At 51.1% G+C, this 27,361-nt stretch overlaps 3 protein-coding genes and 1 long non-coding RNA gene across 9 annotated transcripts in view; 3 read left to right on the top strand and 1 right to left on the bottom strand.

Annotated features, from left to right (window-relative positions):
- The first annotated feature begins 212 nt into the window (after positions 1–212).
- On the top strand, positions 213–16,162 carry CRYZL1 (crystallin zeta like 1). 5 transcript variants are annotated; one of them, XM_032680139.1, is made up of 14 exons: positions 213–349; positions 700–762; positions 1,444–1,515; positions 2,517–2,594; positions 3,066–3,138; positions 3,555–3,599; positions 4,706–4,774; positions 5,923–6,056; positions 6,834–6,945; positions 11,878–11,976; positions 13,423–13,544; positions 13,769–13,874; positions 14,983–15,028; positions 15,418–16,162. In XM_032680139.1, the coding sequence occupies exons 3-14, from the start codon at positions 1,450–1,452 to the stop codon at positions 15,515–15,517; spliced, it is 1,050 nt and encodes a 349-aa protein (XP_032536030.1). In that variant the 5' UTR covers positions 213–349; positions 700–762; positions 1,444–1,449; the 3' UTR covers positions 15,518–16,162. The 5 variants fall into 5 exon arrangements, with proteins under 5 accessions (XP_032536030.1, XP_032536029.1, XP_032536028.1 ...); XM_032680138.1 differs by having other exon boundaries at positions 700–769; XM_032680137.1 differs by having other exon boundaries at positions 700–808.
- On the top strand, positions 11,996–13,073 carry LOC116782998. Its single transcript, XR_004355424.1, has 2 exons — positions 11,996–12,141; positions 12,835–13,073. It is a non-coding gene; the product is annotated as an uncharacterized LOC116782998 (long non-coding RNA).
- An 898-nt stretch (positions 16,163–17,060) lies between the features above and the next one.
- DONSON (DNA replication fork stabilization factor DONSON) lies at positions 17,061–22,177 on the top strand. The gene is made up of 10 exons (XM_032680119.1): positions 17,061–17,333; positions 17,696–17,776; positions 18,059–18,262; positions 18,345–18,523; positions 18,923–19,101; positions 19,196–19,316; positions 19,436–19,537; positions 19,911–20,109; positions 21,156–21,341; positions 21,822–22,177. Exons 1-10 carry the CDS (start codon positions 17,076–17,078, stop codon positions 21,969–21,971), a joined length of 1,659 nt encoding a protein of 552 aa, XP_032536010.1. The 5' UTR covers positions 17,061–17,075; the 3' UTR covers positions 21,972–22,177.
- Positions 22,178–23,575: 1,398 nt separating this feature from the next.
- SON (SON DNA and RNA binding protein) overlaps positions 23,576–27,361 on the bottom strand; it is a 37,391-nt gene continuing 33,605 nt past the window's right edge. For both annotated transcript variants that reach the window (XM_032680051.1, XM_032680050.1), the window contains exons 10-12: positions 25,857–25,925; positions 25,664–25,779; positions 23,576–25,054 (exon numbers count right to left, since the gene is read on the bottom strand). In XM_032680051.1, the coding sequence (XP_032535942.1) occupies positions 24,896–25,054; positions 25,664–25,779; positions 25,857–25,925 (344 nt within the window). In that variant the 3' untranslated portion in view covers positions 23,576–24,895. The remainder of the gene's footprint in view (positions 25,055–25,663; positions 25,780–25,856; positions 25,926–27,361) is intronic.

Genomic DNA, 27,361 nt, shown 5'->3' with positions numbered 1-27,361 from the left:
GGGAACGCCGCAGTCCCGCCCCTCCTGCCAATCGCGGCGCTCTGCTTCCCGCCCGTCCCCCCTGTGTGACGGGCAGGCGCATGGCCAGTCAGAGAGCGGGAGAGCAGTATGGCCCCGCCCCCTGCGGTGGATCGGGGCTCTGACAGACGCTCTGCCCGCCCCCCATGTTTGACGGACATGGCGCACCGCCAATCAGAGCCCGGAAAGCCACAGGGTCTCACCTCCTCCGGCCAATCACGGCTCTGCCAGGCTGAGGGAGCCAGCGCTCGGGGAGCGGAGGGAGCGCCTGGGACCCTTCTCGCCGGCTGCGGGCGGCGTCTTCATTTTGCACACGGCGGTAACTCCTGAGGTAATTCCATGTCTCCTCCCTCTCCACGGCGCTGCCCCTCTGGCCGCGAAGGGCGGCACCGCCGGGCGCCTCCCGCCTCCTCCCTTGGGATGAGCGACAGCCGCGCTGGCCAATCGCGACAAGGCGTTCTTGCCGAGCGGCGGCCGCCGCAGCCAATCGGAATCGCCCGCGGGGCCGCCGGGGAACGTGATTGGGTGGGGGGCGGTGCCTGCATCCGAGGCGGAAGTGACGGCCTGTCATGGCAACCGCGGGCGCGTCGCGGCTCCCGGGGTCCCGCAGCCCTGGGGGGCTGCCCGGGGACTTTGTCCTCGTGAACTCGGCTTTCCTGTGGTTTCTTTCCTTTCCAAAAGGTTCCTGTGCGCTGAGCACGCCGTACGCCGGGCTGGCACAGAAGCCCAGGAGCCGGAACTGTGGTTCGTGGTGCGGTCGCACGGAAGGGTCCCCGCGTTCCTGCTCGGGGTGTGTTGGCCTTTGCACCGCCCGGGTCTGATTTGGATGGCAAAGAGCCCATCGAGTGCCGGGGGGCACCCAGCGGGGATTCCTGTGTGCCACTGACTGCCTTTAGACCTGAAGGAGCCTCCAAGAGAGCTAGAGAGGGGCTGCAGGGACAGCACGAGAGGGAATGGCTTCCCACTGAAAGAGGGGAAATTTAGATGGGGTATTGAGAAGGAATTGTTCCCTGCGAGGGTGGGGAGGCCCTGGCCCAGGTTGCCCAGAGAAGCTGTGGCTGCCCCTGAATCCCTGGAAGTGTCCAAGGCCAGGTTGGAGCAACCTGGGCTGGTGGAAGGTGTCCCTGCCCATGGCAGGGGGTGGCACTGGATGGGCTTTAAGGTCCCTTCCAACCCAAACCATTCCATGATTCTGGGATTCTCAGCCCTGAGGATTTGCTGTGTTATTGAACAAAACCTGTTGCAGGTGACAGCACGTGTTGCCTCATCTGTTGATCTGGTTTAAAACTTCTGAATGACAAAGACTTGAATTGCCTGGAAACAGTTATGGAGTGATTTTAGTTATTTAATTTAATAAGGCTTTAATGACCTGTTTGCTCTCTGGACATTCAGCCATCACAGTTTGGTCTCTGTGTGTTTGTTCAGGTCGCTATGAAGGCCTTGTTTGGGCAGCAGAATTCACCTGGAGAGGAAATGACTTTTGTGTTCCAGGAAAGAGTGAGTTCCCATCACAACAGCTCCATTAATCTGGCAGAGGGAGGAGGGAGTTTGGCTGAATGCCACCAGGGAATTGAAGCACTTCAGTCTCCTCTAGGCTTGAAAAAGAACTGATAGAATCCCTGCACACACAGACAGGGCACTGAAGGCAGGAGAGGTGTATTTTATCATCAGGCAGCACTTGCCAAGTGCTGGATTTCTCTGCAATTTTCTTGTCCAAGCTTTGAAAACAAGCTTTGCAGGCCTGAAAAATTCACCCTGTGTCCACATCTCCTGGTTGGGTTTTCTGGTCACTGGAAAAGTAGAAACAGAGCTTGAGGAAATGATCAGGTTTGGAGTGTTGGCTGCTGGTGTTTCCTTTCCTCCTGGGAGTTCTTGGCACACACCCACCATGGAAGAACAGGATTGTGCTCCTGTGCCTGGGGCAGCTCCTCAGGAGCTCTCTGGAGCCATGGAATTCAACGTGGCTCATTGAAGACTTTAAAGGAGCAGCACTGAACTCCTTCAGATCATTTCTGGTATCAATCCCAAACCCAAAAGGTGAAACAGGAAGGGGAGGCCTTATTAGTTGAACACTTTTGCAAGGGAGGAAGCCACCACTTGTGGGACTGTTTCTTTGGCACTGTTTGGACTGTTGGAATATTGACCTCAGTGGGTTTGTCAGGATTTGTGTCTCAGAGAAGGGGGAAAAAAACCCAACAGAAAAATAATGTCAGTGTCTACAGAGGTTTTGTGAGGTCTGGTGACCAGTTTGCAATAATAGTAGGAATATAATAGTGATAATAATGGTAATGTCATAGTGAGAATTACAGTAATAGAACAGTAATAATAATAGTGATACACATGTACTCAAAATGGGGAGATAAATCCCTTTTCACTGAGGAAACATTCTTGTTCTGCCTGCAGAACAGCCTGAGCAGGGGCTGTGGGAAAGTCTGGAGAGGCTCCTGGGAGCACATTCCTGCTCACTGTGCAATGTAACATCTGTAAATCTGTCCTAGGAAAACCTCCCTCCCCCCGGGGACCACGAGGTGAAGGTGCAAGTGAGAGCCTGTGCCCTGAGCTGGGTGGACACAAAGGTATTTCCCCGGGGTTTGAGGAAAGCTGGGGGTGTTTGTGGTCTCTGGGGACTGGCCCAGTTCCATCTCTGCCATCTGAGGCTGTGCAGAGGCACAGCATTGCTGGGGGGCTCCTGCATCTCCCTAAATCAAAAGCACCTGTAACTGGGGTGCTCGTTCATGGGGACAGGTCAGCTGGCACGTGGGAGTTCTCCTGCAGGAAACCCCTCTTGTCTTCCCCTGCACTCCCCAGTCCCAGGTTGTCTTGCCTGGTAATAACTCTGTGGTTTTATTTTTTAAATTATTCTGAATTTAAATACAGAAAATTAGTGCCAAGGTTTAACATGAATTGAGGAAAGTGTGTCCTTTTTTCCCTGGATAACATTCTGGGAATGGCCCAGCCTCCTTCCTGGGATGATCAAACACTGTAAGATGATATAAATATGCACATTTAGAGCCTCAGTAAGTGTTGTAACCACTGTTTTAATTTAGCTTCTGTCAGAAATTAAGCTGAAGAAGGAACTTGTGCCTGTGGGGCGAGAGATTTCTGGAGTGGTGCTGGAAGGTGAGTCAGTGGCATTGTCTGGGGAGGGGGAGCAGGAATTAGGAGCAGGAATTGGGTCTGGCCATCCAGAACACATAAATCCTGTTTGTACAGGACACCTTTATGGCAGGAAGTTCTCTCACAGAGCATTTGCTGCCCTGGGGATCCACCCATGGGTGCAGTTCCAGCCTGGCTCTCTCAGACCCCCTCTGTGTCCCTGCATGGGACTGTCTGTGGATCAGGTGCCAAAGTTTAGGGAATTCAACGTTTGGGCTGAATTTGGGTGGGGTGTGTGTAATTAATAAATTATTTATTTTCCCTAGCAGTGTGTAGTTTTGTGAGCTAGTGAGAAGCAGAGCTTTCAAGTATATGTTCCATTTCACTATAAACATTAATCTGCTTCTCTCCTTCCCTCCTTTTCCCCCCTTCCTGGTGAGTTGGGAGCAAGGTGACCTTTTTCCAGCCGGATGATGAAGTGGTGGGTAAGTCAGTGCCTGTTGGCCTCATCAACTGACACAACCAGAAATCTTTTTACAATGAATGGCTGAGGTGATAAGGATGTTAAAGCTCCATCTGACCTGTGTTTTCAAAGGTTCAGCTGGTGTCACGTGAACAAACTCTTGCAAATGAGAATTCTGTTCTAGAAGCTTCTCTCAGGATTTGAAATACGGTATTGTGTTAACCACCAAAATGTGAATGGTGCTTTAGGAGAGAGGAGATGTCTCTTAGGGACATTCTTTCAGACCTGTTTATGTTTTGTGTGGTAAGTTAAAGGATTAGAGGATGGCTGAAGTTCTGAAGGTAGGACAGAGTGGACAGTAAGAATGTGTGTTTGGAGATTGTGGCCCTTCCTGCCTCATTTCCTCATTGCACAGGAACTGCTGTTGGCAGCTCCCATAGACTGATAATTCCATGGATAAACCCTGGAGAGAGCTGCAGGTGTGTACAGTTACTGTAGGGTGGCTGTTTTTACTGGGAATTAGGAAAGACTGGAGTAGCAGCCAAATTTGCTGAGGATTTAAGGTCTCAGTGGGGTGTAAGGTTTGGGGAAGAAGAGAATTTTTTTCCCTAGGGTGGAGGGGACATTTATTGAGGAGATTGATTTAATGCCAGAACCTCCTGTTCAGGAACCTCCTGTGGCCAGAGGAGGGAAAAGCTCTGCCATGACCAGGATGGGGATCTTTTTATTTCTGCCTGCTCTGGGTGTGCTCTCTTTGCCTTCCCTGAGTGTCTTGTTTGCCCTCTGGGCCTGTTTCCTCCTCTGGGAGCCACAGCCTGGAGTGGAGCTGGGAACACTCAGTGTGAAATGGGTTCAGACATCACCTGACAAAAACAGAGTGTGCCAGGAGCAAAACCCACTCACTGGTGTCCCATTCCTTCTGCCCCCAATCCCAAAATGCTGGTTGAAGCCCCTCTGGAACTGCCCTGTGCCCACGGACACCGCAGGGTCCAGGTTTTCTTGCCCATCACAAACGTGCCCAGAGGTGACTGAACCCACCCCAAGGGGGCCCAGGGGTTTCCTCAGGAGCTGGTTTGGTTAGAACTGATGCTGGTGTGAAATTCAAGGTCTGTCTTCCTTTCCTTTCAGGAATTTTACCTCTGGATTCTGAGGAGTCTGGTCTCTGTGAAGTTATCCTGGTTCACGAGCATTATTTGGGTACATAGATTGTATATTTTGCTAATATTTATATTTACTGTCTCTTTAGACTTTGGGTCAGCTTTCCTAACAGGGAGCTCATTCCTCTGGGCACACTCCTTCCCTTACAACATTCCAACATTCCAGATGCTCCACCTGGTCACAGAGGTTTGAACTCTCAGTGCTCCCAAGGGCTTTTTCCTTGATGTTTAATAGGTTCATGTTTGGCCCAAATCACACAAATTGACTTTGGTTTTTTCCTTTTTCTTTTTTTTCCCCCCTCTAACTTCCCTTTTTTTTTTTTGCTTCATTATTGTTACACTTTTCCCCCACCTCATCTGTCACAAAATTTACTGAGGAGAAATTTGCTTTTCCTCACTTTGACTCAGTCCATGAATATCACAGATTAACAGATGGGATGAAGTGAACAGACTAGAGGCTGGAGAAAGGAATTTTCGGGAAATGAGGATTAGGGAAAGCCTAGTTTGGAAACATTCTCTTCAATTATTGTGAATTTCCAGTTTTCCCTTTCTGGCCATAGTTTGCTTTAATGAGTAGGATACTAAATTTGAGAGTGTCTGTGCTTCTCCCAACAGTTTGTTATTGAGCAAACTGCTCTTCTGGTCAAATTTTGTTCTGCCCAGAGAAGCTGTGGCTGCCCCTGGATCCCTGGAAGTGTCCAAGGCCAGGTTGGACGGGGCTTGGAGCAACCTGGGCTGGTGGAAGGTGACCCTGCCCATGGCAGGGGGTGGGATGGATGATCTTGAAGGTCTCTCCCCACCCAAACCACCCTGGGGCTCTGTGACTGTAAATCAGTTTGTATTGTGTTTCTGTGAGTGTCCATGAATTCCAGCTATGTAGTTAGGAGGTGACCCCTTTAAACTTGGTTATACCAAAATTAAACCCCTGCTTTTATTGGGTAAAATATGGTAAAATATCCTCTCCTTCTTTTTTTTTAAATACCTGAGAGGGAAATAAGTGTTGTTGACGTTGCCCTGTTTGCAGCTGGAACCCTCCTGAGCAGCTGGGACAGGGCAGGGGTTTGCTGAGTGGTTTTGCCACGTTTTGATTGTTTGTTTGTGTGTTCTCCCCCCAGTGCAGAAGCCAGAGAAGGTTTGCTGGGTGGTTTTGCCCTGTTTTGATTGTTTGTTTGTGTGTTCTCCCCCCAGTGCAGAAGCCAGAGAAGGTTTGCTGGGCTGCAGCAGCCGGGACGGTGCGGGATGGGCTCCGGGCCTACACAGCCCTGCACTACCTGGCCCAGGCCTCTCCTGGGACAACTGTGCTCGTGCTGGATGGAGCCAGTGTAGGTACCAGCTGGGCAGTGACTGCAGGGACACCTCATCCCTTTGCTGGGAATAACTGGCTGAGCACCAGAGCCTCGGGATTTGGGACACCTGCACTTCCCAAGGCTTCTGCCTCACTGCTGGCAGTGCCCTTAATTGAATGGATTCGTGGCCTTCCCACATCAGATCCTGAGCCAGGATTCCATCCTGCCTGCTGGGTGGGGAGGGTTTTCTGCTGTTGTACAGTGACACAGCAGAGCCCTCAGATATAACTTCAGGAAAATGCCTTGTTTTTTACTCCTTTCCCACCTCTGCTTTTTAACTTTCCTTGGCTATAAATAATTTGATTTGCATCCCTGCAGTCCTCATTGCTAATGGAGACATGGAGCTTCCTCAGCCAAGGTCCTGTAATGGAAACACAGCTGGGGCTTTTCCTTGGAGCATTTCTTCCTCCAGCAGGTCCCAAAGCTCCGAGTCCCGATTGCAGGGAAGGTGGTTGTGGTAATTAAAGTAGAATCTCAGCTATTTTGCTGAAGAGAAGAACCAGTTAATGACTGACAGTTTGCTCAGTCACTGAAAAGACCTTTTTTGGCCTCACGTAGGACAGAAGCAGATCTGTGAATGTTCAGTCCTTGGTTCAGCTGTGTTTTGTTGCAGGAGTAAGTTCATTTGTGGATACTCCCCTGACTTCTCCTGAATGGCCTTTGTGATCTCGTTGTTCTTAAAGGGCATCAAATTGTTGCTGTAGGTAAATAAATTAATGAATTAATGAATGAATCTGCTTTCCCCCCCTGCAGCCCTTCGGCACCATCGCGGTTCAGCTGGCCCAGCACAGAGGGGCCAAAGTCGTCTGCACTGCCCACAGCCCGGAGGACAAGCAGTTCCTGGAGAGGCTCAGGCCTCCCGTGGGTAAGTTTGATCCTTCAGTTTATCCTAAAGGATGTCTCAAAATAGTTTTTTTTCTGTCTGGTCTAGAGACTTATTTCAGTAGCTGAAAACTGAAATGAAAATTGGTAAATAGTCTGATTAAATAGTTCTCAAGTTACTTCTGTACTCCATAGGTGTTTAATTTCTGGTTTAGGCGCCTTTTTCAGCATTTTTATTCTCCATTTAAATTGCAATGACTGTCAGGGCTTTCCAGTAGTGCTCGAGTGCTGTTTTTAGGCCAAATGCTCAAGAAGGCTTTTCATTGGACACAGTGGTTGCTGTGAGCAGAAGGAAGGGTTCCTAACTCAGCAGGATCCCAGTGTGGGATCCAGGTCCCTGAGCCAGAGGCCAGGTGTGACCACAGCCCTGACATCCAGCCCCACTTTCCTCCCAGGAGTACCTTCCCAGGCTGGGCTGAGCTCAGTCCCAGGTGCTGTCACACCTGGACCTGGACACTCCAGGCTCTGCCTTTTCCTCTTTTCTAAACGAGCTTGGCCTTACACACAATCCTTGTGTTGTTCCCTGACTTCTTCTCTTTGATACCTCAGTTTTGGGGTTTCATTCCCTGATAAGTAATGGTGCCACTTGGACTACGGGAAAATACTCCTGGAGTCTTTTCTGCTCAAACTTGTCCTTATTTCAATGTTGCATTGTGGAGGAAAGTGGAATATCTCTTTGTTCAGGCAGTTTTAAAGGAAAGGACGGCACTGCCAGGTCTGGTGGGATTGCAGGGCAGTGAACAGAGGTTAGAACTGGTGCCTGTTTCCTCCCCAAAATACAGGGGGCTGCAGTTCAGTCACCGTGTTTAGTTGTCAGTGGATGATTTTTGTTGGCGTCCAAGGAAGTGTACAGAAAAGCAGCTGTAAAAAGTGCCTTGTGTAGCCAGTTATCAAATGTGCATCGGCCCAAACATGCAGGGGTTGGGGTGAGATTACCAGGTGAGTTCAGTCCCTGGGCTCTCCCCCCTCTCTATTGCTGTCGGCAATCCTGCCTTCCCAGGAGAACTGGAGCAGAGTTCCCATCCCTCTGTGGCTCCCAGTGCCTCCCCAGCCCGGGCACTGGTGCTCTGCAGGTGCACAGGGCACTGCCTCAGGGACACTGTGTGAGCACAGGGCTCAAAGGAGCTGGAGCTGCTCCCCAGACACGGAGTTCCTGCCAAATTCCATCCCCTCCCGGCTCCCGGGAGCACAGACAGCCCAGTGTGCCCTCCACACATCTGCAGGGCTGGGGGGAGTTTCCAGGGAGCTCTTCCAGAGGCTCTGGAGGCTCAGAATGCTGCAGGAAGCAGAGCCTGGTGTTACACAAGAGCATTTCTGCTGCCTGACCTGAATGATCCTCCACGGGGAACTGCAAAGCTTTTGTTGGGAATGCAGGACCTGGCAGACTCATTTCTCTGGAGTTTTTATTTATATTTATATTACCTCTATTTTTTTTGCAACTTGCCAAAAAAGCCCTATTTTTCCTTGTTCCAGAAGCCTCTTTTACTGTACTCTAGACATGACAGACATCAGAACTGAAGGATTTTTGGGAATGCTGGTGATGTGCAGAGGTTTGTTACACCAGGGTCAAAGACAAAACACCTTAAATCTTCCCTTTGCAACATTTTATGGGTATATTTTGCTAATGATATGAAAAATTCATGAGCTAAGGAAGGACTTGGCAATTTTATTCTCCCAGCCCTGCCAGCACATTCCAGTCTGACTCTGGCAGAGCTGCTTTTTGCAGCAGTTTTGAGTTCAGTTGAAGTTCAGCAGTTTTAAGTTTTAATGTTAATATCAAATAAAGGCTCTGAGTAACCCAAGCTCTAAGTGGCTCCTCATGTCCGTGGGTGGAAATTTTTCAGTTTTGTGCTCGTTTAGTGGGTTTTTTGGGAGTTTTTTAGCAAGAGTCTCTCAGTTTTCAGTGAGCAGCAGTTTGTGTTGGGCATAACAAGCTGCTCCATGGGATGGTTGGGAGGGGGGAAGTTATAATTGCAACTTCAAATAAAGAAATAGAACTTGGGTACAGCTTTAAAGAGAGAAACAGTTTGAGTGCAAAAGCAGAAAGCCTCAGGGTTTGTGTTTGGGTTTTTGGGGTTTGTTTTTAATAAATCTGATCCCGGTGCCTGAAGCAGAAGTTCCTGGTAATGTTTAAGGATTTGTATTTAGACCAACAGGATGGGGCTTTTTGTGTCTTCAGTAATCTCTCCAGTAAATATGATAATAGGATGAAGGAGGGGATTTTAACTGATTTTGACATTTTAATGCCCCGTGTTTGAGACTCGAGACAGAATATTCCATTAATAATGTGATGAGTTCCTTTTGGAAACACAAGAAAAAAAGAATCTATACATACACAGATATTTCTTCTGTTCCCTGGGATACCCCATTTTTTTTTTTTAGTTTGATTTGTGTGGGGTTTTTTTTTTTTCTGAAACACCAACATTGAGCTTTCAGGGGGGGCCTTTCTGGCTCCCCTGAGCACAGTCAATAAACCCCCAGCACATCCCTTGGGTGACAGCTTTTAAACTTTGCAGCTGAACTTCCTGGGGGAGAGCAAACCCTGGGAGAAGCTGGGAAATCCTGGGACTTCTGCTTCTCCCAGAGGTGATGGAAGAGAGAAACTGCAGTTTTGCCAGTGAGAATAACGTGACTTTGGAAGTTGTGCAGGTCACAGAAGGAGAAACTGAACTGATTTTCAAATGCTCTGTGAGAAGTGTATAATTTACAGAGGATTATAAAAAATTATATTAGTTTGTTCTCAGCCTTTGCCACAGTGGAGTGGAATTTTTCCAGCATTCTTAGGAAGGAACTTGACCAGGATTCTGATAAGTGGAGTTTGAACCACTGTGCTGAGTTAAGGAACAAAAAACTAAGCAGAAATCAGAAAACAGTCAGACTGGTGAAACTCTGGCCTTTCTTTGTCATAGTCAGGCTTTGGGTCCACAAAATCAGAATTATTCTCACAAAGTGAAAGTATTTGCAGAGGTTTTATACCTTGTCAAATTGCTGTCATAAGAACAACCTTTTAAGAAACTGAGAAGGATATTATGGGGTTTTGTTTGTACATGGGGAACGTGACTACCATTAATTAATTAATTAATATGCCATCTTCATTACACTGTGACCACGTGTTCTCTTTAATTAATGACCTGGAGAGCCATTTCCAGGTTAAAACCATCAGGCAGCCATGGGATGTAAGTTCATCCCTGCTGTGAGATCAGTTCTGTAGGGTAAGGGAAGCTGTGCTGGGAGGGCTCACCCAAAGCTTTGCTGCTGTGGTTGTTCCAGAGATCATCATGGCTAGGCTTCGCGAACGAAGATTTGGGAAGGCACTATCCACATTTGCTGCAGGCACGCTGGTGGCTTATGAGGCCAATACGAGATAGACATATCCGATTGCAAAAGGCGCAGCAGAAAGACTCCTTAGATGGTGTATTTTGCAAGATACGGTTCTTTCTGCGTTGCCTTTTTTCCTCGAGAGTGATCCTGCGTGAGTTCTCAAAGGAGACAGCTGCGTTATAGATGGTGTGTCTCCAGGCCACCCGATTGGAGGCCAGAGTAGACCAGTTATGGTGATCAATATGGCCAAGGCTGAGATGTTGTTTCAGGGAGTCCTTGAATCTTTTCTTCGGGGCTCCTCTCATGCGGCAGCCAGTGGCAAGTTCACCATAGAGCAGGATCTTAGGGAGGCGGTGGTCCTTCATCCTTGAGACGTGCCCTGCCCATCGCAGCTGCGTTCTCAGTAACATGGCCTCAATACTAGTGACAGCTGCTTGCTCTAGTACAGATGTATTGGTCACAAAATCTGACCAGTGGATGTTAAGGATTGTACGGAGGCAGCGCTGATCATCTCACTCCATGAGGATCAGCACGGCCAAGTCAGATATGGCAACACACTTTCTGAGCCCTTTTTAATTAAGAATGGTGTGAAACAAGGTTGCGTTCTCGCTCCTACCCTATTCACCGTCTTCTTTAGCATGATGCTCCAAAGGGCCACAGCAGACCTCGATGATCAGGACGGTATCTACATTCGATACCGTACTGATGGAAGTCTATTCAATCTAAGGCGACTGAAGGCCCACACCAAGACCTTAAACCATCTTGTCCGGGAGCTGCTTTATGCTGATGACGCTGCCCTTGTTGCCCACACAGAAGCAGCCCTGCAGCGTTTAACATCCTGCTTTGCAGATGCTGCTGAGCTCTTTGGGCTGGAAGTCAGCTTAAAGAAGACAGAGGTCCTCCATCAACCTGCACCTCAGGTGGTCTTCCATCATCCCCACATCACCATTGGCCAATCAGAGCTCAAATCAGTCCAACAGTTTAATTACCTTGGTAGCCTCATCTCCTCAGATGGTAAGATCGACGGAGAGATAGACAACAGGTTAGCTAAGGCATATAATGCTTTTGGAAAACTCCACAAGAGAGTATGGCGTAATAAACACTTAAAGAAAAGCACCAAGATCAGTGTTTACAAAGCCATAGTCTTGTCTACTCTCCTATATGGCTCCGAATCATGGGTCATCTACCGCCACCACCTGTTCCAGAGATAATGTGAGATGAAAAGCCTCCTTATCTTTTGGCCACTCTTTGGCTTCAGTAACACAGCTGGGCACTCCAGCACTCAGTAGTTTTGAAGGGCCAAGAAGAATAGCAGAGAATGAACTTACAGAAGGATTTCTGACTCCTAAAGCACCACGTGTTGTCCTTTTGGGCCCAACAGATTTGTGAGTCTCACTTCTGCATTCCTGTTTTTGGTGTGGATTTTGCACTGGGTTGTAAAAGGGAAGAGAACGATGGGCAGGGGGTTTGACTTTTTTTCTGACTCAGCTGCAGCCTGGTTTGTGATACTTGGAGAGCCCAGAAGGCTCCTGTTGTACTGGGAGTGTAAACTCTGCGTTTCTCCTGGAGTCACCCCCGTGTCCCCCTCTTCCAGCCCGGGTGATCGACGTGGCCCACGGCAAGAGAGACGTGGCCGAGAGCTGCCTGGAGGAGACGGGAGGGCTGGGAGTGGACATTGTGCTGGATGCTGGAGGTATTGGAGGGGACATTGTGCTGGATGCTGGAGGTGTTGGAGTGGACATTGTGCTGGATGCTGGAGGTATTGGAGTGGACATTGTGCTGGATGCTGGAGGTATTGGAGTGGACATTGTGCTGGATGCTGGAGGTATTGGAGTGGACATTGTGCTGGATGCTGGAGGTATTGGAGGGGACATTGTGCTGGATACTGGAGGTGTTGGAGTGGACATTGTGCTGGATGCTGGAGGTGTTGGAGGGGACATTGTGCTGGATACTGGAGGTGTTGGAGTGGACATTGTGCTGGATGCTGGAGGTGTTGGAGGGGACATTGTGCTGGATACTGGAGGTGTTGGAGTGGACATTGTGCTGGATGCTGGAGGTGTTGGAGGGGACATTGTGCTGGATACTGGAGGTGTTGGAGTGGACATTGTGCTGGATGCTGGAGGTGTTGGAGTGGACATTGTGCTGGATGCTGGAGGTGTTGGAGTGGACATTGTGCTGGATGCTGGAGGTGTTGGAGTGGACATTGTGCTGGATGCTGGAGGTGTTGGAGTGGACATTGTGCTGGATGCTGGAGGTGTTGGAGTGGACATTGTGCTGGATGCTGGAGGTGTTGGAGTGGACATTGTGCTGGATGCTGGAGGTGTTGGAGTGGACATTGTGCTGGATGCTGGAGGTGTTGGAGTGGACTTTGTGCTGGATGCTGGAGGTATTGGAGGGGACATTGTGCTGGATGCTGGAGGTGTTGGAGTGGACATTGTGCTGGATGCTGGAGGTGTTGGAGGGGACATTGTGCTGGATGCTGGAGGTGTTGGAGTGGACTTTGTGCTGGATGCTGGAGGTATTGGAGGGGACATTGTGCTGGATGCTGGAGGTATTCCCTGGGGGAGGGCTTCTCCTCACACCACCACTGCCTTGGGCTTCACAGCATTATTTTACAGCATCATTGGCAAGGAATGTGGCTGGAAGCTGCACCACTTCATAGGATTTTATTCTTTCACTGTTTTATCTTTATTCCATAGCCCTCCTTGTGTCACCCTCTAGTGGAAGCTGCTGAATTCAGCTGAAATCTTCCTCTGTTTAAAAGTGAAAATAAAAAAAATGTGTTCAAAGGGTAGAGCTGTGACATCACTGTTTCTGCTGCCTCGTTTTAATACAAAAATTACCCAAAATTGCCAGCACTGGCAACCTGTTCTCTGAACCAACTCTAATGGTTGAAAGCTCTGCAGTTACTATTCAGTCATATAAGATATGACTCTGAATAAAGTATATAAAGTATATAAAGCATACAAAATATTCAGAGTACAAACAAAATAGGAAATTCAGAGTTTTCAACTATTTTCAGCTGAAATAACTGAAGAACTTCTTGGAGTTCCACTGAAATGTGTGGAAATAGACAGATATATTGGGTTTTCTAAATTCTCCTTTGCTGAGCTCAAATGAATTTATTCTTCCTCCCCAGTGAAATTATATAGTGCTGAAGATGAATCAGCTTCAAAATCCCAGCTGCTGCCTCACAAGCACGACATCATCACTCTGCTTGGGGTTGGGGGACACTGGATAACAACAGAAAAAAACCTTCAGGTAAAGATACCTGTGGCAGCAAGTAGCTTGTACAACGAATATGTAGAGATATATACAGAAAACTATCACTCAAACCTGTAAATATTACCAGTTTCCTCAGTTTTAAGGATGGGCAAGGGGTGATTTTTTCCTTTGTTTTAACCATTTGTATGAATAACCATTCAACCTTTATTTTTTTTAAGGGAAAATGTAACTAAATAACATTTCTCTTTCATTTGCTTAAGCTGGATCCTCCAGACAGCCATTCCTTGTTCCTTAAAGGAGCCACGGTGTCCTTCCTGAACGAGGAGATCTGGAACTTGTCCAACGTGCAGCAAGGGAAGTATCTCTATATCCTTTTGGGGGGCACTTGGAATTCTGGCCTTGAAAATGTCTGTACAAGCTCTGCTGCAATAGAAAACACCTTTTCTGTGACAAAAAAAGGCAATATTTTGGTTCAAATTTGAAGCAATTAGTTGAAGATTTAATTCTCTTAAGTTTTTTATATTATGCAAGTGAAACTCTGGAATGATTTGTGTTTTTCTTTTGGGCACTGGATGCATCATCTGTAAACTTCATGCAGTCAGGGTCACTGCAGAAGTGCAAATATTTTGGCTTCTTACCATTTCCTTATTTGCAATGTACATAAAATGTACTTATTTGTTAATGTACTCAGAATGTGTGGAGGGAAGATATGGGTGTGGGAAAAGGAATGATGGGAAAAGGAATGCCTTCTAAATTTGGGCTGGAGCAGCTGGACTGAGCTCCCTCAGCATCACATTTCCAGTCCTGGAAGGTTTGTGTGGTTTTGGATTTAAGGACCTGTGTATCTTGTGAAATTCCTGAGCACCTGGCATTAGTGTCTGAAGAAATCACAAGCTGATGGCTTTTTAAAGGACTTGAGTTTCAAATAACAACCAGATTGCTCTTAAAATGAAGGATGAACCTTGTTTTTTGAGTTTCCTACAAAGCCTAAATACAGTCCCATCTGTTGTGCTGTCCTGGGTGTTACTCATCAACTCACAGATGGCAGCTCTGCTCCAAGAATTCCCAGGCTCTCCTATGTTCCCAGTTGTATTTTGGTTTATTTTGGGTGCCTGTATGGATAGTCAGGGCAGTTATCTGGCCCCAAAGTCTGTCCTCTTCATCCTGCACAGAAAATGCCATTGATTAATTGATTAATGTTGTACTAGTGCAGGCTGCACTTGTATTTCATATTGAATATTTTTATATTGAAAGAATTGAAATATTCCATATTTCATTTCTTCATCCTATTGCAGGAAAAGTCTCTCATATAGGAACAAGTGCAAAAATCTGATCTAAAGATTGGAATTGAGATTCATTTTCCTTTTGCTTGGATCCTGCTGGGCTTGTATCAGTACAGGGCTCTGACCAGCAAACATGATTATTTAGAGGTTTCTCTCCAGCTCTGTTGTTCCTTGACAGTCCTCCTGGATACCCATCCTAGAAGATATCATGGAGAAATTATCAAGTGGCATTTTCAGGTGAGAGATCTCAGGGGGGTTGTGGTTTTTTTTACTTCAGCATCAGAAGCAGAAAAGTCTTGCCAGCTCTAACACTCCTGAGAAGATCTTCAGGAGAGAGGAACTCTCCCATAATGAGGTGGGATCCCTTCCCTCAAAGCAGGATAACTGTAGCTGTTGAGCAACACCCTCCCCACCACCCCTTTTTTCCCCCCTCTAAGGATATATTTTTATTAAATCGTTTCCTGTTTGCTTTTTGGGATTTTCCCTCCTCCTGTGCACTCGAGCAAAGCTATAAAACTTTTATTTTGTTTAAGGAGTGAGGTTTACACAGTGAAAGTAAAGTCTGCCCTGTGACATCCCTGTAGATCTGAGTGTGCTCAGCAGACACTTTTACTCTTTCCCTTCAGGCCTCAGCTGGATGAACCGATCCCACTGTACGAGGCCAAAGTTTCTATGGAGATTGTTCAGAAGAATCAAGCCAGAAAAAGACAAGTCATCCAGTTCTGACAGGCAATCTCCTGATTTCTAAGCCTGTGGGAGACAAAGAAACGTAATATATTTGTGGAGTGAATCAGTGTACACTTTCAGACAGTTCTGTAAGCAGAATTTAAACATCCTTTGTACCTCAGCACAAATGGTCTCGAAGCTCCTGTGACTTCAGGGTTTTTTTTTTAATCCACATGAGCAGAATGTTCCCATCAGCAGCTTCCAGAGAAGCAGCCTTGACCTACAGATCTTGTCTGCCCTGCCCCAGTTACAAACATCAGTAACATCTGCAGGCAAACCCAGCTGCTGTTGGGTTTCAACTGTAAGAAATAAAAGGGGAAAAAAAAATCATCCAGAACCACAATTAATCTCTTTTCTGTCACTCACTGGATTTGGAGCAGGTTCCTGATAAATGATGCACGGGAAGCGTATGAGAACAGGAGGAAATCTGATTTTACTGCTCTTGTGATGTAATGCAGCCCCAAAAAGAAGTGATGCTGTCATGCACGTGTGTACACACATGTCTAAAGCACGTGAACCCTCCCTTAGTGCCACAGTTATTCTGAAACCTTGTACCCAACTGTTGATTTTTGTCTGATGCTCCTCATTTGAGCCTAAATGTTTGCAAGATAAAGCAGACCACAGGAAACAAGAAATTAAAAAATTTAAAAAATAAATTTAAAAAAAAAAACAACCACTGACAAGACCGCCAAAGAAAGATTTTTTTAATATATATATAGTATAGATTTTCTTTTATTAAATCTTTTGCCAGTAGATATGTTGATCCTAAGTACCTCTTTATGCCTTTTGAACCGCATTTATTTACAATCATTTATTTTTATTATTTATTGTGCCTTTTGAACCCCAGGTACAACAGACTAGTGCAATCAAAACTAGTTTCTATTCCAAATAGACTGAAGAACTAGGGGGTTTTACCCCAAAGAGACTAAACCCCATGTGTTTAGTGGCACCTCACATCCAGCTGGTCCCGGTATCCCCACAGGTGATTTTTGCCCTGTGGGAATTTCATACACCCGACCAGCAACTTAAATTAATCAGCAGTAATTTATTATTTATTTATTTATTTATTTTTTATCATGTATTATGCCTTTTGAACCTCATGTACCACAGACTGCTGTGACCAAAACTAGATCTCTATCCCAAAGAGACTAAAAGCCTAGTTTATCTGGGATAAAAACCCCTAGGGTTTTTAGTGTATTTGGGATAAAAGACTAAACCCTGTGTGTTTAGTCTCACATATCACACAGCTGGGACCAGGCCGCAGCGTCTCCACGGGTGATTTTCGCGCTGGTGCAGCCGTGTGGTGACTTTGACTCACCCGCCCACAGCAATTGGGGCTGGTTTCCGAACGGAACTCCGCTGATGTTCCTGAGCGGCAGTTCATTGACCCTTTATTAGTCTGTGTCCCGGCCGGAGCGGCGCTGGCGGGAGCCGCTCTCCCCTCCGAGCCCTGAGGGCGCAGCGATGGCGGCGCCGCTCCCTCAGCGCCGCCCCGGGGCGGAGCGGGCGGCCTTTGGGGCCGGGCCGGGCCCGCGGGTGCTGCGGGCTGCGCTCGGCCATGGCCGCCGCCGCCGAGCCCGGGGACCCGCCCGGCTTCCAGAGGCCGCCGGCGATGCTGCGGCTGAAGCGCAAACGCCGGCAGAGGAGCGAACCCGCCGCCGCCGCCGCTGCCGCCCCGGCCCCGCGGGGCCCCTCCGCGCCCGCCCGCCGCAACCCCTTCTCCAGCCTGAACAACAACAACGCGCCTCAGCGGGCGGCGGCCCCTCAGCCCCCGGCCCCGGCGGGCGGGGATCCGTCGGCAGCGCCCTTCTGGCAGGTGGGACCGAGCCCCGGCACCGGGGGCTCTCCGCGTGGCGCCGGAGAGGAGACGGGAGACACGGGGAGGGGACTTGGCGCCCTTTCGCCATCAACCATCGGCCTCAGCCCGCGCTCTCAGCCCTCGCCCTCATCCCCGAGCCCCCTTTAAATCCTCACCGGGGCTCGTCCCGACCTCATACAAGTCAGTGCTGGACTCTTGTCAGCACCGTGTGGGGACCTTGCGCTCGCCCCAGGGGTGGGTGTTCGCAGCCTGGCCGTGCTTGGGATCAGCCGTGAAATGTCACTGCCGGGGCTGTTTTTAAAATGATCGACCCGGTGTTTCCTTTGCTCCCTTGGGCCTTACGCTGCTGTTTCACTCAGTTTTTAGAGCCTGCCTGTGAAGAGAAGTCCCCCGGGAGAGCAGAGCCCGCGGGAGGAGCCGACATCCTCGCCCTGACCGAGGTAGGAAACAGCACACAGTGCTGGGAAGGTTTTAGCTGTTTTCTCTTTTTTTTTTTTTTTTTAATAATTTCTCCTTTGATCTGTTCCTGTTTATGATTGCTGGAAAGACTCCTGTGGGTGAAAACCATCTTGTGTGGTTTTTATAAGCAACAAAATGGGTTATTTCTATTAGAATCTGGTACTGACTGAAATAATCAGCTGAGTCTAAAGTGTGCCTTTGGTTTCACTTGTGAACAGGTTTAATTTTCTGTGAGTGAACTGATGCTGTTTCTGTTTGGACAGGACCTTCATTTACCTACTGCTGTACCCAAAGTTCCCTCCTCACCAAGACAGGAATTCCCTGCAGACTGGAGTATTAAAACACGGATTCTATTCATGTCTTCCCAACCTTTCACCTGGACAGAACACTTAAAAGCACAAGAGGAAGCTCAGGGACTTGCTCAGCACTGTAGAGCTACAGAAACCACCTTACCCCCGAGTGTGCAGGTGAGAGCTGGGAGGGTGGCTGGAGCTCCAGCTTTGTGTCTGGCAGCTTTCCTGTCCTCCTCAAACCCTCTCGGATCTCCAGGAACCCCAGCTGTGCACAGAGCTGCGTTGTGCCTTCCAGCAGAGCCTCGTGTACTGGCTCCACCCTTCGCTGCCGTGGCTGCCGCTGTTCCCTCGGATTGGGGCAGACAGGAAAATAGCTGGAAAGGCTTGTCCTTGGGCACAGGATGAGGCCTTGCAGCAGGTGCTCAGGAGTGACTGGTGAGTGGAACCAAATTAATCATCTATTTGGTAAGATTAAGACAATGGGATTTTAATTAATCACAGGAAGGTTTGGGATGGGAGGGATTTTAAGGATCTTCTCGTTCCACCCCCTGCCATGGGCAGGGACACCTTCCACCAGCCCAGGTTGCTCTAAGCCCCATCCAGCCTGGCCTTGGACACTTCCAGGGATCCAGGGGCAGCCACAGGGGCAACCCATGCCAGGGCCTGCCCACCCTCCCAGCCAGGAATTCCTCCCAGTATCCCATCTATCCCTGCTCTCTGGCAGTGGGGAGCCATTCCCCCTTGTCCTGTCCCTCCATCCCTTATCCCAAGCTCCTGTGCAGTGTCAGTAGCCAAGGAATGCCTGCCGTGAGGGCTGTTGCTGCTCGTTCCCAGGTGTGTGAGCTTCTCCTCGCTGTACCGGCTGCTCAAGGCGGGGCTGTGTCCCTATTTCTACGTGTGCTGCCCGCAGTTCACGGTGCTGTTCCGCGCCGCGGGGCTGGGGGGCAGTGCCGTGCCCAGCGCCGCCATCGCCCCCACCACCCGCGGCTTCAGGGAGGCCCTCAGGAGCGAAGGCAAGTGCAGCCGGTCCTGCTGGCACGGGGGTGAGTCACAAAAGACAGGGGCTGTGCGACAGAACCGCTCACTGCTCTCTCTCCTCTGCTCCAGGCATAGAGTTCTCCTTACCTTTCGTAGAAGAAAGAGCCAGGAGACAGAAGAACTCCGAGGAGGATTTGGGAACAGAAGTGGCTGATGGCCTCAGAGGGGGCAGCAGTGCAGAGGATGCAGAGTAAGTGACAACCCTGTGCAGTGCTGGAGTTCAAGGGCATCTCCGGGCTCCTGCACAGCCCGTTTGGAAAACCCTCCTCGGAGGTGCTGCCCTGCTGACACTGATCCTGTGCTTTCCAGGGAGCCAGCTCTGAGCGATGATGATGAGGAAAGCTTCTCTTGGCTCGAGGAGATGGGAGTCCAAGACGAGGTGAAGAAACCAGACACCATTTCTATCCAACTGTATCCTTCCTTTGCACTTCCAGAGGAAGTGCAGGAAACCCTGCAGCTGTTACAGTGCTGTGGTACAGATTTAAGTTCTCTCAGAGCTTTTGAGAGCTGTTTTCCAGATACGAATCCTCCGATTCCTGCATGCTAAGAGACTGTGCATGTCTTCTTGAGTTCCTTTACAAGAATTTCTAGGAATCTGAAGCCAGGATTAAGATGCTGCTTAATATTCGAAGAACAAACCAGTGCAAACTTGGTGGGGTTTGGCTTTTGGGCTTGAAGGACTCGATTGGTCAGAGGGGGCGGGGGGGCTCTGCTGCTCCAGCTCTGCCTTTGCACAGGGATATTTCCCTCCTGCCCGTGGTTTTCCCGTGACTCCCGCTCCCAGGCGCAAGGAGAAGCAGGAGGTGCAGGTGGATCACAGGCCCGAGTCGCTGGCGCTGGTGAGGGGCTCGGACACGCTGACCCTGCTCAACCTGCTCATCAACTGCCGCAGCCTGGTGGCCGTGGCGGGGCCGCAGGCGGGGCTGCCCCCCACGCTGCTGTCCCCCGTGCCCTTCCGGGGGGGCACCATGCACACGCTCAAGGTGAGGCCCTGGCACGGGGGGAGGAGGGTTCCTCACCCCCGGCCTGGTGTCCTTTCCCTCAGGCACCACAGAGGGGGGTTTGTGGCTGGAGCCCGAGCCAGCCTGGTGTGTGCAGTCCAGCCTGTTCCTAAACCCCCTGCACCCACACACGGCCCTGTGCTGCACGGACCGCCCCGGGTTCCCCTCCTGCACCTCGGACAGGCAGGACTGCCCGGGGGGAAAAGGGGGCTAAAAGGTTCCTCTCGAGCTCTTGTGGGGTCTGAGGCTGTCCTGGCACTTTGCACCAAGGACCTTCTGAGCCACAGCTCACCAGCTGTTCCTGTGAGGGGTCATTTGGGCTGGCAGGGACCTTAAGGATCATCCAGTGCCAGCCCCTGCCATGGGCAGGGATACCTTCCACTAGACCAGGTTGCTCCAACCTGGCCTTGGATGCTTCCAGGGGCAGCCACAGCTTCTCTGGGCAACCTGTGCCAGGGCCTCCCCACCCTCCCAGCCAGGAATTTCTGCCCAGTAAGAGCGGGATGAGCTGCTTGTTCCACCAGAGAAGTTCACCCTGTTCTTTGCACTTCACTTCCTACAATCCCCACAGCATTCCTGTGCTCCAGGTGGTGCATTTTAGGAGTAAAGCCATGGCAGTGCTGGTGCACTGAGCGGGGAGTTGACAATGTTGAGAAGTGTTTCCATTTCCCGTGGCCCCGTGGTGTCAGAGTGGGTGGGAGCTGGCAGGGCCATGCTGAGGGCAGCACTGATCCCTGCTGTGCCCCCTATCCCTGCTGTGCCCCCTATCCCTGCTGTGCCCCCTATCCCTGCTGTGCCCCCTGATCCCTGCTGTGCCCCCCTATCCCTGCTGTGCCCCCCTATCCCTGCTGTGCCCCCCGATCCCTGCTGTGCCCCCCGATCCCTGCTGTGCCCCCCGATCCCTGCTGTGCCCCCCTATCCCTGCTGTGCCCCCCTATCCCTGCTGTGCCCCCCTATCCCTGCTGTGCCCCTGATCCCTGCTGTGCCCCCCATCCCTGCTGTGCCTCTGATCCCTGCTGTGCCCCCAGGCCCGCAGTGCCCGTGCCCGTGTGCCAGGGGGCTCGGAGGACGTGTTCAGCCTGGAGGTGCTGGGGCCCGTCCTGCCCCACACCCTGCGGGCGCTCACCCGGCTGCTGGGCCCGGCCCAGCGCGGGGCCTTCCGAGCCCTGCTCAGCACACACCAGCCCAGTGCTGCCTTCAACTGCTGCCCCCAGCCACGGCAGGTGAGCACAGCCCTGCTGGGAACGGGGCTGGGGGGAAAACGGGGACACCAACACCTTCCCTGGGAATGGGGCTGGGGGGAAAACAAGGACACCAACACCTTCCCTGGGAATGGGGCTGGGGGGAAAACAAGGACACCAACACCTTCCCTGGGAACGGGGCTGGGGGGAAAACCTGGGACACCAACACCTTCCCTGGGAATGGGGTTGGGGGGAAAACAGGGACACCAACACCTTCCCTGGGAATGGGGCTGGGGGGAAAACCTGGGACACCAACACCTTCCCTGGGAATGGGGCTGGAGAGCAAACCTGGGACAAAAACCTCCCCCTGTGATCACCACTGGCAGCCCCTGTGGCTTGTCATTCCCTGAGAAATGGGATAATGGGAAGAGGGGGAGCTCCCCAGGGGTGTCCAAGGGCACGTTTGGAAGTACAGAAACACCTGTCCCCTGTGTGACTCCTTGTCCTGCGTTCCCACAGGAGGCTGTGGGATCCCAGCAGGATCTCCCTGCGTGTGGGCTGCATCCCAAGGCTCTGGATGGGCTGAGGGAGTGTCCGACCCTGGGCAAGTCTGCCATCCGCTTCCTGGAGATGAAGGACTATGCGTACACCTGGAAGGCCTAGGAATGCTGGTGCCACTCCTGGAGCAGGATGTTCCAGGTGTGCTCTGCTCAGGGGGGTGTGGGCAGCACCTGGGCAGGTTGGGAGGGACATCCCAGACACCGCCCATGGCACAGAAACACTTCCAAGGACTTTTAATGGAAAGAGAGGCTTTGGGCTTCTCCTTTTGTATTTTAGAAAGACTTTTTTTAATAAAACTCTTTGTTTTATGGGTGTGGTTGCAGGCAGGTCTGTGCTCCCCCAGCACAGGCACAGTCTGTTCTGAGTACGGAATTCCTGCTCCTGCTCCAGGCAGGAACTCGTAACCGGTTTGGAACTAGAACCCCCCATGGCAGGGGCGTGGAACAAGATGAGCCTTACAGTGCCTTCCAACCCAGACCTTCTGGGATTCTATGGATGGGTGGAATTCTTGGCAAAACCCATTCCCAGGCTGCTCCCAGCACCCAGCCAGGAGTTCCACAGGGATGGATGGGGGTCAGGGACCTGCAGCTGGATCCAGCTAAAAGGTGGGTATTCCCCAGAGCTGCTCAGCAGAACTCCCAGTCCCACCCCCTGCCCGGGGTTAAAGGGAGTCCTTTGTATGAACTACACCTGGATCACAGGTGTAGGAATTAAATGGCTGCAGGACCTGCTCGCGAGGAATTTGTTGCTGGAAAGGGTGGTGAGGCCTTGGCAGGGGCTGCCCTGGGAGGTTTGGAGTGCCCAGCCCTGGAGGTGTCCCAGGAAGGCCTGGCCGTGGCACTCAGTGCTCTGGGCTGGGGGACAAGGTGGGGATGGGGCACAGGGGGGATCCATGGGCTGGGAGGGCTTTTCCAAGAGCAGCCACTGCAGCCTGAGGCAGGAAAAGCTTCCTCACCTCGGGCTGCTGTTCATCCCCAGCACAGGAGGTGTCCTGCCCCAGGAATACCCAGGGATGCAGTTACACTGTGGCTTTACAGGGACTGCTGTGACCTGTCATCCTTGGGGTTCACTGACTCCAGCCCAGATCCACGCCCTCCCTGAGGACACACAGAGGCTCCTGGAGCATTAAATACAGAGTCTCTCTTTCCGAGGGAGGGCAGGGCAGCACAGTCCCCATTTCATTATTTTCTGCACAGCAGCAACTAATGAACATTGGACAACGTTCTCAGGGATGAGGGGGATTGGTGGGGTCTCCTGAGCAGGGCCAGGGCTTGGACTGGATGATCCTTCCAGCTCATGATATTCCATGATTCCATGACTATTCCATCACTATTTTCACCCCTTTCATTGGATTTCTCTGCTGTTGGGGGAGAACTCGGGGCTTTACCTTAACACAGGGAGCAGGGACACCAAAGAAGGAACAGAACAAGTACAGGAGACTGTACATTCCCAGACTGGATCATATCCCAGTGTGAAGCCGGAGCTGCCACAGGAACAGGACCCTCAGCAGCCCCGGGGCCTCGGCTCTGTCAAAGCCCCAGGTCTGGGCAGGAGCTGCTCCCACCCCGGGATGGATCCTGCACCCAAGGGCTGAGACAGACCCCCCGCCCAGCACTCCCAGGCTCCCTCTGGATCTCACACCTTCCCAGCAGCTCAGCCATGGCCTGGAGAGGCTCCAAACACTCAGGGAGAGACCAAAGGCGAGAAGCCAAAGGGAAAAAAGTTTAATTCAAGACAACAACGTCCATGAAAATGAAGATCAACTGAAGCATTTCCAGAGCGCTTGGACAGACTCGGAGGGGCTCTTTTGTCTGCAAACAAACCCCATTTCTCTGAGACACCAACCCCTGTCCCCTCAGGGCAAGGACAGACCTTGTTCCATGACACTGACGGGATACACACGGCTCCAGGCACCAGGAATTCCTCAGGAGGCTTGAGTTAGTTCCTGCCCCCGACCCAGCTCAGATACAACAGCTCAAAAAAAACTTCTCTGGAATGAGCACCTGAACTGTCCCAGTCCAGAAATCCTGGCACCAGCTCAGAGCTGGCAGGAAGGGTGCAGTGCCCTGTCCAGTTCCAAGGGCACGCAGGCAAAGGACTGATACTTCTTAAATAACAGATAATGTAACGAGGAGGAAAAGCTTTCTACGTCCTCTCCTGCCCAACTGCCCAAGGCTCTCCCTGGGGGCACAGGATCCTTATGGAAATGTTAAACCCAAAGAGTTATTTTGTAAGAGACCAAAGCAACAAAAATAACCAGACCTGCTCCTCCCGCCCCATGGCTGTTGAGAATCCTTCCAAAGCCACTTCTATACTGCGTGTGGTTCTTCCAGAAGGCATTTTGGCATATTTAAATTCCCGGTTCCTGGCTTGGCATCCACTGGAATTACTGTCTGCTGACCAGGGGTGCAGATTATGAACTTGTGCTGCTTTATTGACCAAGTCGGGTACAACAATTGAAGCGTCATCCTACCCCCTCCCCCCCAGTCCAGTTGTAGATCCGGTAAAGTTCAAAATTCACATGAACCACAAATCCGTACAATCGGCATCGGGCAGTGAGTTCACTGGTTGGGAACAGCCCCTCTGTCCCGGGGACACGCGGGAGTCACCTCCCTGTCCCTCTGGAAGCCTCTCGTCGCCTCGTGCGGCCGTCCCGGAGCGCAGGTGGCCACTGAGGGCCCCCGGGGCAGGGCCGGGGGGTACAATCCTGTGCTCTCCAGGGACCTCCCAGCGTCAGCGTTCCACAGGGAGAGGAACTGCAGGAGCTTTAGCCAAGAGTTTGGACTACCGATGCCTCCAGAGCCTGTCCTCCGATTTAGTCGTTTAAGAAATAATTACATCACTAATGTAAACAATATAAACATACCAAAAACTAAGTATGATTTAAATACATTTGGATGGTACAAAAGAAAAAAAAACCTGTGGGCGTCTGTACAGTTTTTACAAGGTGGGAACTGCCGACGTATTTACAACCCGAGGGGCCAACACCGAGAGTTGTGCGGCGCGGGAGGCGCGGCCGGCCCGGCTCAGCGGTGGGAGGCACTCCTGAACATGGTGGTGTTGACCATGCTCTCCTTTGGTACGAGCCCCATCGCCTGCAGCGCCGCCGTGGCCGCCGTGGCCTTCGCGTGCTTCTTGTTAAGGCTGGCAAAGGTGGGCCGGTACTCGTTGCCGTTGACTCTCACCTGGGGACAGCGAAAGGCGGCGTTGGAAAAGCTGCCAGGGCTCCAAGGGAACCCCTGGCCCGGGGCACAGCAGTGCAGGGCTGGCAGCACAGCCCCTTCGTGGAATCACAGCCTGGGCCGGGGTGGGAGGGACCTTAAAGCCCATCCACTGCCACCTTCCACCAGCCCAGCTTGCTCCAAGCCCCAGCTTGGATACGTCCAGGGATCCAGGGATAGCCACAGCTTCTCTGGGAATTCTATCCCAGTCCCTCCCCACCCTCCCAGTCAAGAATTCCTTCCCAGTATCCCATCTATCCCTGCCCTCTGGCACTGGGAAGCCATTCCTCCTTGTACTGTCCCTCCATCCCTTGTCCTCAGTCCCTCTCCAGCTCTCCTGGAGCCCCTTTAGACCCTTGAAGGGCTCTCAGCTCTCCCTGGATCCTTCTCTTCTCCAGGTGAACCCCCCCAGCTCTCCCAGCCTGGCTCCAGAGCAGAGGGGCTCCAGCCCTGGGATCAATTTACTGTCCTCGGCCGCCCCTGAGGTGGCTGAGATGGTTCCATCCAAACAGAAACAGGAATTCCCTGCCCTGGGGCAGCGACTCAGCAGCAGCTGAGGCAGCTCAGACCCACCTTGAAGATGAAATGCTTGCGGTGATCAGGCCCACTGTCGTCCACCAACACGAACTCGGGGGGTGTCCACCTCCTCTTGTTGCAGATCTCCATCAGCGCAGACACCGGGTGCTTCCCTGAGCACACACACAGCCCAGGCTTCAGTATCAGAGCAGCCTCTGGGAACTACAGGGTTTGGGGGAAAAAATCTCACCTGAAAGATCCTTCATCACCACGTAATGGCCGGATCTCTTCTGGGCCTTCTCTCCCACAGCAACCAGCCCTGGAAACAACACAGTGCAGTTCACATCCCTGATTCCCACCTGATTCCTGTGTCCTCAGCAGCAGAGCAAGAACGGGATCAGTGGGAACACCTGGAGACTCCACACGAGTCTCAAGCCTCCCTTTCATCCAGCATTTTTCCCTCTGTTTTTCCCAAAGGCTCCAGGAAGACCCTGAACAAAGGACTCTGAGCAGTCTTGCACAGGCCAGAAACCCCCTGGTTTTCCAGGGAAACCTGGTTTTCCATGACCCCTCTGGAGAAACAACGAACAAGAGAGGAACTGAAGAACTCTGCTCTGTGCAGCCCAGGAGTCCCTCAGTCTGCCTCCAACACACGGAGCACGGGAAGGATTCCCATGGACCGGGAAATGTCCCCGTGTGTCCCCTCATGCCAGGAATGACCCCATGGAGTGGGATCACACGTGCTCCCTGTATTTCCCAGTGTTCAAATTCCCTCTGTGTGCAGGGTCACAGCCCAGGGACTGTCACCTCCACCCCACTGGGAAATAAGGAAATAGGGGGGCAGAGGAGCAGGAACAGCCCCAGGTGGGTGCAGGGAGCCCAGGTTCTCATGGAGCCCCTGGGAAACACCAAAGCTCCACATTTTTCTTTGGAAAATCTTCCAAGAGTAAGAAATAAAATGAGGAATTGCCAAAAATGTCTGGAATGCCAGTGACCAGCTGTGAGAGAAACCCAAGTTTCTCCCCATGGATTTTGCCATTCTCAGGCTTCATCCCTTCCACATTCCTTTGCTTCTTACCTCGAGTTTTCCTGTTGTTTGGGGACTGAGGACAGGGAGATACTGCAATTGCTTCCAGTGTCTTCCTGCTCCTTCACCTTTGTTTTTGGGTGGCATTTGGGTTTGCTTTGCTTTACAAGAAGGTCCTTCCCTCCTTACCAGACACTCATCCCAACATTCCTGCAGCTCCTGAGCAGGGACTTTCCAAGGGGCATGAACCCATGGGAGACAACAATCCCTGAAGGAAAGGCTGGGGGTTTCCCCCTTACAGCATTTTACATCCCAACCAGCCAGAGAACTCTCCTTCTCCACGTTCAAACTCTCCCTGTCACTCCAAGGCACTGACACTCAGCTCCACATCTCGTCTCTGGGACCTCAACAAGGAACTTCCAAGAAGCTGCTGCCTCCTGAGTCGCTCCCTGGCACATTCCTGGGACTAGGAATTGTATTTTATTTGAGGAATAAGTTCAAAACTGTTAAAAATCCTTACAAAAAAAACCTGGCTGGGTTATTTATTAACAGACAGATCTGCTTTCAAAAATTCCTGACTTTTCTTTAAAACTCTGCACAGAAATTTTAAAAAAAGGACTTTTCAGTCATTTTATCATCCAAGAACAGTAATGTCTGAAGAACTGCTTGTCCTAAATGGATAATCCCTGTCCAGCTGCCTCTCCTCCCTGTGTCCCAGAGCTGGTGGC

Source organism: Chiroxiphia lanceolata, chromosome 2 (assembly GCF_009829145.1).
Source record: "Chiroxiphia lanceolata isolate bChiLan1 chromosome 2, bChiLan1.pri, whole genome shotgun sequence".
NCBI lineage: Eukaryota > Metazoa > Chordata > Aves > Passeriformes > Pipridae > Chiroxiphia > Chiroxiphia lanceolata.
This window is presented reverse-complemented; position numbering and strand designations above follow the sequence as displayed.